The 16,041-nt window shown below is 45.6% G+C and overlaps 1 protein-coding gene across 2 annotated transcripts in view; it reads left to right on the top strand.

The window, feature by feature from the left end:
* ttc12 (tetratricopeptide repeat domain 12) overlaps window positions 1-3,996 on the top strand; it is a 42,374-nt gene extending 38,378 nt beyond the window's left edge. For both annotated transcript variants that reach the window (XM_046294917.1, XM_046294916.1), the window contains one exon: window positions 3,483-3,996. In XM_046294917.1, coding sequence (XP_046150873.1) covers window positions 3,483-3,552 — 70 coding nt within the window. In that variant the 3' untranslated portion in view covers window positions 3,553-3,996. The remainder of the gene's footprint in view (window positions 1-3,482) is intronic.
* The last annotated feature ends 12,045 nt before the right edge of the window (window positions 3,997-16,041 follow it).

The following is a 16,041-nucleotide window of genomic DNA, read 5'->3' as shown; positions in this document are numbered from 1 at the left end:
GGCTGTTGCTGGGCAACACAGACTTTCAACTCCCTCCAAAGATTTTCTATGGGGTTGAGATCTGGAGACTGGCTAGGCCACTCCAGGACCTTGAAATGCTTCTTACGAAGCCACTCCTTCGTTGCCCGGGCGGTGTGTTTGGGATCACTGTCATGCTGAAAGACCCAGCCACGTTTCATCTTCAATGACCTTGCTGATGGAAGGAGGTTTTCACTCAAAATCTCACGATACATGGCCCCATTCATTCTTTCCTTTACACAGATCAGTTGTCCTGGTCCCTTTGCAGAAAAACAGCCCCAAAGCATGATGTTTCCACCCCCATGCTTCACAGTAGGTATGGTGTTCTTTGGATGCAACTCAGCATTCTTTGCCCTCCAAACACGACGAGTTGAGTTTTTACCAACAAGTTCTATTTTGGTTTCATCTGACCATATGACATTCTCCCAATCTTCTTCTGGGTCATCCAAATGCTCTCTAGCAAACTTCCGACGGGCCTAGACATGTACTGGCTTAAGCAGGTGGACACGTCTGGCACTGCAGGATTTGAGTCCCTGGCGGCGTAGTGTGTTACTGATGGTAGGCTTTGGTCCCAGCTCTCTGTAGGTCATTCAGTAGGTCCCTCCATGTGGTTCTGGGATTTTTGCTCACCGTTCTTGTGATCATTTTAACCCCACGGGGTGAGATCTTGCGTGGCGCCCCAGATCGAGTGAGATTATCAGTGGTCTTGTATATCTTCCATTTCCTAATAATTGCTCCCACAGTTGATTTCTTCAAACCAAGCTGCTTACCTATTGCAGATGCAGTCTTCCCAGCCTGGTGCAGGTCTACAATTTTGTTTCTGGTGTCCTTTGACAGCTCTTTGGTCTTGGCCATAGTGGAGTTTGGAGTGTGACTGTTTGAGGTTGTGGACAGGTGTCTTTTATACTGATAACAAGTTCAAACAGGTGCCATTGATACAGGTAACGAGTGGAGGACAGAGGAGCCTATTAAAGAAGAAGTTACAGGTCTGTGTGAGCCAGAAATCTTGCTTGTTTGTAGGTGACCAAATACTTATTTTCCACCATAATTTGCAAATAAATTCATTAAAAATCCTACAATGTGATTTTCTGGATTTTTTTTCTCAAATTTTGTCTGTCATAGGTGAAGTGTACCTATGATGAAAATTACAGGCCTCTCTCATCTTTTTAAGTGGGGGAGCTTGCACAATTGGTGGCTGACTAAATACTTTTTTGCCCCACTGTATACCTGTGTTTTCTATCTGTTGCCAGTTCGTGTTGTTTGTTCAAGCCTACCAGTATTTTGTCTCAGCTCCTGTTTTTCCCTAGTCTCTCTCTTTCTCATCCTCCTGGTGTTTGACCTTTGCCTGTCCTGACCCTATACCCGCCCGGCCGACCACTGTCTGTCTCTGATCCTGAGCCAGCCTGCCGTCCTGTACCTTTGCTCCACCTCTGGATTACCGACCTCTGCCTGACTTGACCCTGAGCCTGCTTGCGGTCCTGTACCTTGGCCACTGCTCTGGATTATCGACCCCTGCATGCCTTAACCTGTCGTTTGCCTGCCCCTGTGGTTACATAATCATTGTTACTTCACACAGTCTGCACTTGGGTCTTACCTTGATTCCTGATAGTACGAACTGGCCATGACTGACCCAGCAGACTTGGACCAGCTCCGCAACGCCATTTCCTCCCAAGGAGCCACCATTGTTAGACATGAGGAGATGCTTCGTGGTCTGATGGAAGGGTTCCAGGACGTGGCCGAACATCATGACCTAGCATTGTAGGATCCCACCTTGCATCTGATGAACTCTGGAAGTCCCTGATAGGTTCTGAGCTTACCCGAGTTCCTCCAAGAGCCTCCGAAGACTGCCGATTCACCGCTTCCCGAGCCGATGCAGCTCCGTAGGGCTGGGCTGTCTCCAGCCGAACGCGTACGCAGATTTGAGACCCTGAGTTGTCTGTATTGCGGTATTGCCGTATTGCGGTTTTGTGTCTACTTGTCCCTTCAAGAGACCCAGCTCATTCGTTGGAGTGAGTACTCTGGTGGGTCTTAAAGATAATTGTTCTTCTCCCCTTACTCGCCCCCTTCTCCATGCCACCCTGCTGTGGGGCGACCAGCCCAAGTCTTTCCAGGTACTCATCAACTCGGGGGCTGATGTGAGTCTAATGGACGTGGTTACATAACATTGTGACTTCACACAGTCTGCATTTCAATACACCCAGTGACTACAAAGATACAGGTGTCCTTCCTAACTCAGTTGCCAGAGAGGAAGGAAACCGCTCAGGAATTTCACCATGAGGCCAATGGTGACTTTAAAACAGTTACAGAGTTTAATGGCTGTGATAGTAGAAAACAGGATGGATCAACAACATTGTAGTTACTCCACCTAACTAACCTAAATGACATAGTGAAAAGAAGGAAGCCTGTACAGAATAAAACATATTACAAAATATGCATCCTGTTTGCAGTAAGGCACTTAAGTAATACTACAAAAAATATGGCTAAGAAATTATATTTTTGTCCTGAATACAAAGAGTTATGTTTGGAGCAAATCCAAAACATCACTGAGTACAGCTCTTCATATTTTCAAGCATAGTGGTGGCTGCATCATGTTATGAGTATGCTTGTCATCGGTAAGGTCTAGGGAGTTTCATAGCAAAATCCTAGAGGAAAACCTGGTTTAGTCTGCTTTTCTACAGACACTGCCAAAAAATAGTCAAAGAAGGAACTTTATGTCCCGAATAAAAAGAGTACAGTTCTGACTTCAATCGGCTTGAAAATCTATGGCAAGAGTTGAAAATGGCTTTCTAGCAATGATCAACAACCAACTTGACAGAGCATGAAGAATTATTTTAAAGAATAATGTGCAAATATTGAACAATCCAGGTGTGCAAAGCTCTTAAGAGACTTACCCAGAAAGACTCACCACTGTCATCACTGCCAAAGGTGATTATAATATTTCTGTATTTCATTCTCAGTAAATTTGCTAAAATAAAATAAAAACACGTGTTTCCTTTGTCATTATTGGATATTGTTTGTAGATTGGTGATTTTTTTAAAAAGCAATTAAATCCATTTTGAATTGAGGCTGTAACACAATAATGTAGAATAAGTCAAGGGCGTGAATACTTTCTGAAGGCACTGTATATGCTCCTCCTACTAAACTCTGTGGTGCAGTAGACAGCAGCCTTCAGAAAGTTGTTTCTACCCTGCTGATGCAGATGTAACTGTTGTCCCAACTGATGTGCGATGGCAGAAACACGTTTAACCTCGAAGTGCTCTAAGTTTAATCTCGAAGTGGCAGAAAAGAGGCAGAATACCCAATACATTAAAGGATTATGCTCTGTGTCTCTACTCCTCTTTTGACTTCCCATGACAACATCCAATTCAGGGGAGAGTTAGGAATAGAATAGGTTCACCCACAGGTCAATTTAGAGGGACATCATTATGTTTGCTTACATGATTCTTGTCTGTTTTTGTTTCTAGGCATATGGCAAAACTCAGAGAACTTCACGGATTGGAGATACTTCACTCCTGTATGAAGCTGATAACATGAGTCTCTCCAACCGACCCCCAAAAAAGGCTCCCAGTCTTTTTATATCCCTTTCTTGTGCGTGAAAACAAAGTTCACATATGCCATTTGGAAATGACACCTTTCATTCAGCATATCACGCTTAACATATCCCGAGGCAGACATTTTTTTTAAGTAGCTGTTTCTTAAGCCTTTTTTTCCCCCATTGTAGCACGGTTTTATATTCCCATGTACCCCCCTGTGTTCTGTTGTGTATTATGACAGGTTGCCCAAGGACAATGTAGCTAAGCCTCACACAGGGTTTTACATTTTCTGTTATGAAACACTAACTAGTAAATGAAAAAGTTCCTCCCTACCAGCTGGCGTAATATTTAATATGTCAAGTTTAACTTCAAACAGCGTTTAAGATGTTCAGATAGCTAAGCAGAGTGCACGCTATTAAACAAAAAGTCATTATTTTTAATCGGATTTGGTTGTTCTTTGCATTTTGTACACAAGCAAGGTCATAAATTAGCAAAGTGTCAGCAAAGTGTTCAGTTATGCCAAGTTGGCTCGTTCACCCTCTGAATGGCACACATACTGTACACAATCCATGTCTCCATTGTCTCCAGGCTTAAAAATCCTACTTTAACATGTCTCCTCCCATTCATCTACACTGATTGAAGTGGATTGAACAGGTGACATCAATAAGGGATCATAGCTTTCACCTGGATTCACCTGTCTCGGAAATAGCAGGTGTTCCTAATGTTTTGTACAGTCAGTGAACATCACTCAGCCATTTCCTAACATACAGTGGGGTTCAAATTGATTGGACACTTTTGATAAAGAGGAGCAAAAAATATGTTATAAAATAAATAATACTAATACTATTATTTTGTATTCTCAATTTAAACACATTTTGAGAATATGATTTTATACAAATACAATTGCTCAGAGAAAGATTTTGTTTAACATGTAATATTTGTTTTCTCAAACAGATAGGGGAGAACATTGTCACCGCTAAGTTGAGTATTTAGTCATTTTTATTATAAATTGAGAATAGAATATGCTTCTAAACATTATTGTGGATGCTACCATGATAACGGATAATATTGAATGAATTGTGAGTAATGACGAGTGAGAAAGTTACAGAGGCACAAACATCATAACACCCAAGTCATGCTAACCTCTCACCATTACCAATAATAGGGAGGTTAGCATGTCTTGGCCGTATTCATTTTGTGTCTCTGTAACTTTATCACTCATCAATGCCACATGTCATGTTTGTCATTTATTATCATGTCTTGTCCCTGTGCTCCCCATTCTATTCGTTTCCCTCTGCTGGTCTTATTTGGTTCTTTCCCTCCTTCTATCCCTCTCTCTCCCCCTCCCTCTCTCACTCTCTCGCTCTCTCTTCTCTCTATCGTTCCGTTCCTGCTCCCAGCTGTTCCTATTCCCCTAATCATCATTTAGTCTTCCCACACCTGTTCCCGATCCTTTCCCCTGATTAGAGTCCCTATTTATTCCTTTGTGTTCCGTTCCTGTCCCGTCGGTTCCTTGTTTAGTATTCACCATGCTGTGATTGCGTTTCGCCCTGTCCTGTCGTGTTTTTTGCTGTGATTGTGTATCGCCCTGTCCTGTCGTGTTTTTTGCCTTCATCAGATGCTGCGTGTGAGCAGGTGTCTCTGTCAACTACGGCCTGCGCCTACCCGAAGCGACCTGCAGTCTGTGGCCGCTTCTCCAGTTATTCCCCTACAGACTAGAGGATTTCTGTTATTCCCTGTTTGGACTTAAATAAACTCTGTTTCTGTTAAGTCGCTTTTGGGTCCTCTTTCACCTGCATGACAGAAGGAACCGACCAAGGAATGGACCCAGCGACTTCAGACGCTCGTTACACTGCCGTCGAGATCCAAGGAGCCATGCTCGGCAGACACGAGCAGGAATTGTCTGCTGCTCGCCATGCCGTGGAGAACCTGGCCGCTCAGGTTTCCGACCTCTGGACAGTTCCAGAGTCTACGTCTCGTGCCACCTGTTACTTCCTGGCCTGCCGAGCCTCCAGAACCTAGGGTTAATAACCCACCTTGCTACTCCGGGCAGCCCACTGAGTGCCGCTCCTTTCTCACGCAGTGTGAGATTGTGTTCTCTCTCCAACCCAACACATACTCTAGAGAGAGAGCTCGGGTTGCTTACGTCATTTCACTCCTTACTGGCCGGGCTCGAGAATGGGGCACAGCTATCTGGGAGGCAAGGGCTGATTGCTCTAACAAATTCCAGAACTTTAAAGAGGAGATGATTCGGGTTTTTGACCGTTCAGTTTTTGGTGGGAGGCTTCTAGGGCCCTGGCTTCCTTATGCCAAGGTGAACGGTCCATAACGGATTATTCTATTGAGTTTCGCACTCTTGCTGCCTCTAGTGAGTGGAACGAGCCGGCGCTGCTCGCTCGTTTCTGGAGGGACTCCACGCAGTGGTTAAGGATGAGATTCTCTCCCGGGAGGTTCCTTCAGATGTGGACTCTTTGATTGCTCTCGCCATCCGCATAGAACGACGGGTAGATCTTCGTCACCGGGCTCGTGGAAGAGAGCTCGCATCAACGGTGTTTCCCTGCTCCGCATCGCAACCATCTCCCTCCTCTGGCTTTGAGACTGAGCCCATGCAGCTGGGAGGGATTCGCATCTCGAATAAGGAGAGGGAACGGAGGATCACCAACCGCCTGTGCCTCTATTAGCGGAGTTGCTGGACATTTTGTTAATTCATGTCCAGTAAAAGCCAGAGCTCATCTGTAAGCGGAGGGCTACAGGTGAGCGCAACTACTCAAGTCTCTCCATCAAAGTCCTGTACTACTTTGTCGGTCCACCTACGCTGGACCGGTTCGGGTGCTACATGTAGTGCCTTGATAGACTCTGGGGCTGAGGGTTGTTTCATGGACGAAGCATGGGTTCGGAAACATGACATTCCTTTCAGAGAGTTAGAGAAGCCTACGCCCATGTTCGCCTTAGATGGTAGTCATCTTCCCAGTATCAGATTTGAGACACTACCTTTAACCCTCACAGTATCTGGAAACCACAGTGAGACTATTTCTTTTTTGATTTTCCGTTCACCGTTTACACCTGTTGTTTTGGGTCATCCCTGGCTAGTATGTCATAATCCTTCTATTAATTGGTCTAGTAATTCTATCCTATCCTGGAACGTTTCTTGTCATGTGAAGTGTTTAATGTCTGCCATCCCTCCCGTTTCTTCTGTCCCTACTTCTCAGGAGGAACCTGGCGATTTGACAGGAGTGCCGGAGGAATATCATGATCTGCGCACGGTCTTCAGTCGGTCCCGAGCCAACTCCCTTCCTCCTCACCGGTCGTATGATTGTAGTATTGATCTCCTTCCGGGGACCACTCCTCCTCGAGGTAGACTATACTCTCTGTCGGCTCCCGAACGTAAGGCTCTCGAGGATTATTTGTCTGTGTCTCTTGACGCCGGTACCATAGTGCCTTCTTCTTCTCCGGCCGGGGCGGGGTTCTTTTTTGTTAAGAAGAAGGACGGTACTCTGCGCCCCTGCGTGGATTATCGAGGGCTGAATGACATAACGGTTAAGAATCGTTATCCGCTTCCCCTTATGTCATCAGCCTTCGAGATTCTGCAGGGAGCCAGGTGCTTTACTAAGTTGGACCTTCGTAACGCTTACCATCTCGTGCGCATCAGAGAGGGGGACGAGTGGAAAACGGCGTTTAACACTCCGTTAGGGCATTTTGAGTACCGGGTTCTGCCGTTCGGTCTCGCCAATGCGCCAGCTGTTTTTCAGGCATTAGTTAATGATGTTCTGAGAGACATGCTGAACATTTTTGTTTTTGTCTATCTTGACGATATCCTGATTTTTTCTCCGTCACTCGAGATTCATGTTCAGCACGTTCGACGTGTTCTACAGCGCCTTTTAGAGAATTGTCTCTACGTAAAGGCTGAGAAGTGCTCTTTTCATGTCTCCTCCGTTACTTTTCTCGGTTCCGTTATTTCCGCTGAAGGCATTCAGATGGATTCCGCTAAGGTCCAAGCTGTCAGTGATTGGCCCGTTCCAAGGTCACGTGTCGAGTTGCAGCGCTTTTTAGGTTTCTGCTAATTTCTATCGGCGTTTCATTCGTAATTTCGGTCAAGTTGCTGCCCCTCTCACAGCTCTTACTTCTGTCAAGACGTGTTTTAAGTGGTCCGGTTCCGCCCAGGGAGCTTTTGATCTTCTAAAAGAACGTTTTACGTCCGCTCCTATCCTCGTTACTCCTGACGTCACTAGACAATTCATTGTCGAGGTTGACGCTTCAGAGGTAGGCGTGGGAGCCATTCTATCCCAGCGCTTCCAGTCTGACGATAAGGTTCATCCTTGCGCTTATTTTTCTCATCGCCTGTCGCCATCTGAGCGCAACTATGATGTGGGTAACCGTGAACTGCTCGCCATCCGCTTAGCCCTAGGCGAATGGCGACAGTGGTTGGAGGGGGCGACCGTTCCTTTTGTCGTTTGGACAGACCATAAGAACCTTGAGTACATCCGTTCTGCCAAACGACTTAATGCCCGTCAAGCTCGTTGGGCGTTGTTTTTCGCTCGTTTCGAGTTTGTGATTTCTTACCGTCCGGGTAGCAAGAACACCAAGCCTGATGCCTTATCCCGTCTGTTTAGTTCTTCTGTGGCTTCTACTGATCCCGAGGGGATTCTTCCTTATGGGCGTGTTGTCGGGTTAACAGTCTGGGGAATTGAAAGACAGGTTAAGCAAGCACTCACGCACACTGCGTCGCCGCGCGCTTGTCCTAGTAACCTCCTTTTCGTTCCTGTTTCCACTCGTCTGGCTGTTCTTCAGTGGGCTCACTCTGCCAAGTTAGCTGGTCATCCCGGTGTTCGAGGCACTCTTGCGTCTATTCGCCAGCGCTTTTGGTGGCCGACTCAGGAGCGTGACACGCGCCGTTTCGTGGCTGCTTGTTCGGACTGCGCGCAGACTAAGTCGGGTAACTCTCCTCCTGCCGGTCGTCTCAGACCGCTCCCCATTCCTTCTCGACCATGGTCTCACATTGCCTTAGACTTCATTACCGGTCTGCCTTTGTCTGCGGGGAAGACTGTGATTCTGACGGTTGTCGATAGGTTCTCTAAGGCGGCACATTTCATTCCCCTCGCTAAACTTCCTTCCGCTAAGGAGACGGCACAAATCATTATTGAGAATGTATTCAGAATTCATGGCCTCCCGTTAGACGCCGTTTCAGACAGAGGCCCGCAATTCACGTCACAGTTTTGGAGGGAGTTCTGTCGTTTGATTGGTGCGTCCGTCAGTCTCTCTTCCGGGTTTCATCCCCAGTCTAACGGTCAAGCAGAGAGGGCCAATCAGACGATTGGTCGCATACTACGCAGCCTTTCTTTCAGAAACCCTGCGTCTTGGGCAGAACAGCTCCCCTGGGCAGAATACGCTCACAATTCGCTTCCTTCGTCTGCTACCGGGTTATCTCCGTTTCAGAGTAGTCTGGGTTACCAGCCTCCTCTGTTCTCATCCCAGCTTGCCGAGTCCAGCGTTCCCTCCGCTCAAGCGTTTGTCCAACGTTGTGAGCGCACCTGGAGGAGGGTGAGGTCTGCACTTTGCCGTTACAGGGCACAGACGGTGAGAGCCGCCAATAAACGCAGGATTAAGAGTCCAAGGTATTGTTGCGGCCAGAGAGTGTGGCTTTCCACTCGCAACCTTCCTCTTACGACAGCTTCTCGTAAGTTGACTCCGCGGTTCATTGGTCCGTTCCGCGTCTCCCAGGTCGTCAATCCTGTCGCTGTGCGACTGCTTCTTCCGCGACATCTTCGTCGCGTCCATCCTGTCTTCCATGTCTCCTGTGTTAAGCCCTTTCTTCGCACCCCCGTTCGTCTTCCCTCCCCCTCCCGTCCTTGTCGAGCGCACCTATTTACAAGGTACATAAGATCATGGACATGCGTTCTCGGGGACGGGGTCACCAATACTTAGTGGATTGGGAGGGTTACGGTCCTGAGGAGAGGAGTTGGGTTCCGTCTCGGGACGTGCTGGACCGTTCACTCATCGATGATTTCCTCCGTTGCCGCCAGGATTCCTCCTCGAGTGCGCCAGGAGGCGCTCGGTGAGTGGGGGGTACTGTCATGTTTGTCATTTATTATCATGTCTTGTCCCTGTGCTCCCCATTCTATTCGTTTCCCTCTGCTGGTCTTATTTGGTTCTTTCCCTCCTTCTATCCCTCTCTCTCCCCTCCCTCTCTCACTCTCTCGCTCTCTCTTCTCTCTATCGTTCCGTTCCTGCTCCCAGCTGTTCCTATTCCCCTAATCATCATTTAGTCTTCCCACACCTGTTCCCGATCCTTTCCCCTGATTAGAGTCCCTATTTATTCCTTTGTGTTCCGTTCCTGTCCCGTCGGTTCCTTGTTTAGTATTCACCATGCTGTGATTGCGTTTCGCCCTGTCCTGTCGTGTTTTTTGCTGTGATTGTGTATCGCCCTGTCCTGTCGTGTTTTTTGCCTTCATCAGATGCTGCGTGTGAGCAGGTGTCTCTGTCAACTACGGCCTGCGCCTACCCGAAGCGACCTGCAGTCTGTGGCCGCTTCTCCAGTTATTCCCCTCTACAGACTAGAGGATTTCTGTTATTCCCTGTTTGGACTTAAATAAACTCTGTTTCTGTTAAGTCGCTTTTGGGTCCTCTTTCACCTGCATGACACCACAATTCATTATTTACCATTAATTTCTATTGGGCACAAAATCATCTGAAACACAACCAAAACAAACTGCAAATGCATCCAACAAGTTTGTAGTCACAAGCTTGATGTAGTCATTGCGTGCTAGGAATACCCGACCGAGTACTAAACTTTTAACTACTTTGACAACAGGGGTGCCAATTATTTTGACCCTTATGCTTTTTGAGAGAAAAAATATTACTTGTTAAACAAACTGTCTTTATCTGAGCAATTGGATTCGTGTAAAATAAAATAATTTTCCAAAATGTTTTGCTCATCTTTGTCAACGGTGCCTATCTTTTTGGAGGTGACTGTATATTAATCATGTGTGGAAATGGCTGAAATGCTCACATTTGACATTGATTTTAAAGAGCATTATCATACTGGATGTGTTTGGGGAAAATGGATTAGGATGATAGCGTATATTCCTGTGGTTTAGGGCTGTTCATGTGATTATAAACCCTGGCACTGGGTAAACAGCTTGAGGATATATATTCTATCTATGGCATGGAGGACCCCCTGCTCTAAATGGATCATTACACTGCATGCTTGTTAACAGCTTTGCATCACTGCCAATCATGTAAAGATTACAACCATGAGTTTAATTAAAAGGGCAATGTGTGTGTGTGTGTGTGTGTGTGTGTCTGGTTGTGTGTGTGTGTGTCTGCTTGTGTGTGTGTGTCTCGCTCTCTCTTTAATAATGCCATCTTAGAAATGGAGCAACAGTAGGGAAAGGGATCCCTATTAACATATCAGCCCCACGATGACTGAAGAGAGAGGAGACCTGGAGCTTGTTTACAGTACATGTCACCGAAATCTAATCCATGTATCAAAATGAAATGAGCCGAGGACAATGCTCTCCGTATGTGATCACACTGGCTGTATATCTACAAAACTACAGCTCCCACCTGTGTTGGATTAATAGCAAGCAGGGTTTGCGAGCAACACTTTTATTTCGAAGAATATTCACCTGTTCTGGTATAAACAGGATGAGCAGTCATTTCTATTTAATGCTATTTGTTTTCATTCTCACAGGTACGTATTTGCTTTTTGTGTGCCTTTATATGATATATGTATGATTGATGATATGTTGGTGGGCTCCTTGCTGCTTGTGGTTTTCCCTGCAAGGCAATGATGTTAAGCAAAAGATATTGGTAATAGTTCATGGTAATGGCTAAAGAGTGATTTTCACTGCAGCTATTGTTCTGAGGCTACTAATAGGTTAACAGTAGACCCGTGTCCTTATTGGCAGATGAATCATGATATTGTCTCTGTTAAGGCTGGAATAATTGCCAGTTATTTGCTACAGTGTACAACACATTCGGGAATTAGAGTGCATTCCAAATGAGTTTCTTACTAAAAACGTGACATAGTAATGAATATTGATCTGTTTGGGTCGACTTAATGAACCCAAGCTGGATATTTCGCCATGCATGATTAAACATTTCTGCATTATGTTGATTGATATGAACCATCTTCATAGGAAATGATTTCCAATTTGTGACATCCAAAAGACGATTGACTCAGATTTATCTCCTTGTAGTGCAAGCTGAAAATGGAGACCTGCAAGGTTATCCCTATCCGTCCCCGCCAGCAGCAGCAGAAGTTCCAGTCTCAATAGAGTCTGTGTCTAAAGAGCACAACAACAAAGGTCGTGGTGGAGCAGTAACAATGCCCACAGAGAATAGCCACCTCCAGACTGTGGCTGTAAGTACATCCCCAGGGACAGATTTGTTCCATACGCCACATGAAAGGCACAATTTCACGAACGCCACAACTGCTGAAGATGCAATTGCTGCTTCATCAACTGGAGGCTTTGTTTGGAAAGAGGGCTCCGATTTACCTATGCCAGCTGAGGCCACTGAAGCAAATCTCACATTGATCTCTAATTATGATGCTCTATTTGAATCGATGAAGAATGGCACCGTGATGCCTGTGGCTCATTTGTCCAAAGGCATGGAGGAAGAGAAAGAGAAAGCCTCAGAATTGCCGCTTCACGCTCTACTTGTTAACAGGAATCAAAGAATCTCTGAGTCTATCACTCTTATGTCCACACGACGGAGGCTGGGAGTACCTATGGTGACTGCCACTCGTCCTCGCATAATTGATAACTGGGCCAAGTCAAATGACAATGAGGAAAAACGAGGCCAAGACGCAGATGAAAATGGGATTTTGGAATTGAGTGAGTCAGAATCCATCTTGCGTGACAGAAAGGAAGTTTCTTTGACTACGGAGCGCGTGATGACAAACATGTGTTTGAATTGCCTGCAAGAAAAAAAGCCATCGTCAACAGAAGAAATGGCTGTTCTGTCTGCGTTGTTCGACCGAGGCAGCTCACTCAGTCTTGGAGGAAATGGAAATATGCTTACTGTAAACTCCAGTCACCAGAAGGCCTCAATGCCGAGCTCATTTGAAGCGACAACAAAGAAGCAAGAGGACAGAACAGTAGTATTTGATGGTGCCAAAACATCCAAAAAGAGCACATTTGATTTCTCTGTAAATCTTTTGGATGGGCTAGATTATGAGTTCATACCACCCCTTTCCTCATTAAACTCTGAAATGAATCTCAGTAAAACCATGTTGAATGATTCATTTGCTAGTACATCTTTCTCAAACTCGGGAACGATTGAAGTCAAGGCAAACACAACCAGAACAGTGTTTCTTACTTCAAAGGTGGAAAATATGACCGTTTCCAGATTGAGTGATATTAGCAAATCTTTTGATAAAAGGTTGTTATCAACAACCAGCATGCCTTATCCTTTAACTTCAGAGATCTTTTACACTTTATTATTATCATTGAGAGATAAAGAAGAAAAGATATCTGGGAAGACTGTGAATCTCAGAAACCAGTCAGAATTGGTTTCTCAAATCCAAGATAATTCATCTGTAAAGCTACAAAACATATCCTCCAATTTACTTCATAGTTTTCTTGGCAATCACACGTTGGCGGGTGTTGACATTACAAATAAGGACACAGAGTTTAGTTTAGAAAATGGGGGAGGGGAAGAGCGGGAGCATGCTGTTGGGCAAGTTATGACAATTCCTCTCACCAATGCTCCATCTCCTTCTGTCCATGTTCTCTCTGATCAGAACATTGAAAACAGTGGGATTAATGACCCCAACAGTGGGGTTAATGACCCCAACAATGGATCAATGATAAGTGGTATGCTAGACTCGTTGAATTCTCTCTTTAGCCAAGCTCGTGAAATAATCACGTCAAAAAGCCACACCACTGACCACATTGACGAATCAGCCTTGCCTATGAGAATGCCATCAATCGAAAGCCAAAGTGCAGCAACATCCTTCCGCTCTACGAGGCAGACCACGGCAGCTGTCAAAGTTCCTCCTGCCTCTCAGGCTCTGACAGGGAGTGCGAAATCTTTGATGTCTGTGTTGAGTACCACTGGCCACCTGCCAGCACAGCCCAGTGTTCTGTTCAAAGAGAAGCAGCCTATGAGCCTCCTGCCAGACGTCCCTAACATGCAACGTGCATCTGTAACTATGATGAGAACATTGTCCAAAAAGCCATATTCTAAGAGTGCCGACAATGCAAACGGTATCGATAAACTGACTGCGCCTCCAGTTGTTTTGTCACAGACAGTGAAGCCAAGTGCTAAAGTAAATGCTCAGTTGCCCAGAACAACAGAGAAAGGACTTACGCTTTCCGCAAAGCGTGTTTCTGAAACGACAAGTAAGTTAGACATTTATGTGTCCGCCATGATGACGACAACAACACATGTCGATGTGAAAAGGTCAACCGAGCAAAGGCTTGCCGTAGGTCGCGGTGACATCAAGTCGAGTGGTGACACCTTTCGAATCTCTGCCGACAGTGCTGGGAACCTTGAACCACCTAAAGAATTGAAAAATGTGAACATACCAAAGCTGAAAAACAACAGAGGACAGGAGTCTGACTTCTCTCAGCCTCAAGGTTCTCTTGAGGAGGTGACAGAAATGACAATGGACAAGAGCAGTACTGTTCACCATGGGATAATGAAAACCACAGAAAGGCTGGCTCGAGAGGAAAAACGCACTTCTCCAAACATGTCTCCCTCCCATCTTTTAATGAAACTGTTGGGAGCAACGGCAAGAGACATTCATCGGGCTGAAAATCTCTCTGAATCGCTGGAAGAAGAAAATAAGTCATTCTCCAGCCAAGCGCCAAGTCATAAAATGCCAGTGCAGACTGTGATAACCCCAAGCCAGACACTATCACGAATGGTATCTTTTAATAAGAAACCACATATTGTGTCCAAACCACAGCAAATCTCTGCCCATAGGGTCACGCTTACAAAATATGCCGATGCGTCAACAAAACATAAGCAAAGCAATCAGCAAAGACACTCAACAAAAGGTCAAAAACAAGTATTCATGACGACTTCCTCGCGAAGCACAGGCCCTCCAAATCAAATCAGAAATGTGAATGTAACATTTAACGTCTCCCCAGAGAGTGTGAAATCAACATTCTCTACACCTGACAGTGTTGGAAATCTGTTTTCACTTAGCGCTGCAAAATCATTACTCCCAGTTGGGCAGTCAACTATTCAGCCTAATATTGCAGTAAAGACATATACTTCCCACCCATCAGTGATTCAACATGTTTCTGCTCAAAAGCATCACATAAGCATTTCGACATCGACAACATCAGGAAACTCAGTCTCTCAGTCCATAAGTGTTGGAAAATATCTACAGCGTGTAGGACCGGCGACACCTCTCTTTGACATTGTTCAAGAGGACGTCGTGACCTCTGACCTCACTGAGGCATTAAAGGGGAGCCACCTTGTTCCCCTCTTACCGCCTCGTCCTTATAATGACACATCGACTAGTCCACCCACCGACAATTACTCGCCCACGGGGCCACTTACCGCCAGCCTGGCTTTGCATCATCGCCAAGGGCAATCTTCTTCTGAGATAATGCCTTTCGGCGCTCCATCTCAAAGCCAATGGGACTCGTTTACCGATTCGGAGGAGAAAGAGGAACAGCATTCAAATGCCTCACATGCTTCTGCCGATAACGAGCAAATAAGCCCTTCAGAGGCTCCAATAGTGCATGAAGTGAAAAGTGAGCATTCTGGGTTTAGCACATGGGCGGCGCCGTTCGCTACCGATAGTTCAGCTGTCACCAGCCACATTAACTTAACTCAATCACGACCTGATGAGACCATGGGATTGAGGGCCAAGGAACCCACCCTGCTACGTGCACTACTGCACCAGACCACTAATGGGGTCGGGAATGACCATGCTTTGTCTGGAGTAAGTCCAGCGCATGAGTCTGGTAGAAAGCTCCTGGGGTCTGGGAGTGGGTCAGATCCATTGGCCTTGCACCAGAGAATTGGGTTATCATCCCCTGATCTCCTCACTGGGTAATTATCACAGGATATTTCATTTAATTAACAAAATAATGTATTATGATATTAAAAAGTGCATTCTAATATTAACATTCAACATTAGTTAGTCATGTTATTTGAATTGCATTGGATAGGCGGTAACACTTTACCTTAAGTTATCGTAACTATACCTATGCGACTACACAGTAATATCAATCTTTTTTTAAACATGTATTTGCATCACAAGTGCTTTTTAAATCATAGGTTTCATGTTTGTTCTAATCTGTTTTCAGATTAGCGGTCATTTCCGATGATATTTGTGCCACTGGAAACTACACGGCCGAGATGAACTTGAATCTGGAGCGCAACGTTCTGCCCGGAGACTTGGTCCCGGCTCTGGGGATTCTCCACGTGGTCATCAACCTGAAAACCAACAACAGCCAGGTGAACCTAGAGATAAAGTCCTGCTGTCTCTCGCCCACTGTTCAGCTTGATGACATCAACATAACCT

The sequence above is a fragment of the Oncorhynchus gorbuscha genome, linkage group LG13, assembly GCF_021184085.1.
Source record: "Oncorhynchus gorbuscha isolate QuinsamMale2020 ecotype Even-year linkage group LG13, OgorEven_v1.0, whole genome shotgun sequence".
Classification (NCBI taxonomy): domain Eukaryota; kingdom Metazoa; phylum Chordata; class Actinopteri; order Salmoniformes; family Salmonidae; genus Oncorhynchus; species Oncorhynchus gorbuscha.
This window is presented reverse-complemented; position numbering and strand designations above follow the sequence as displayed.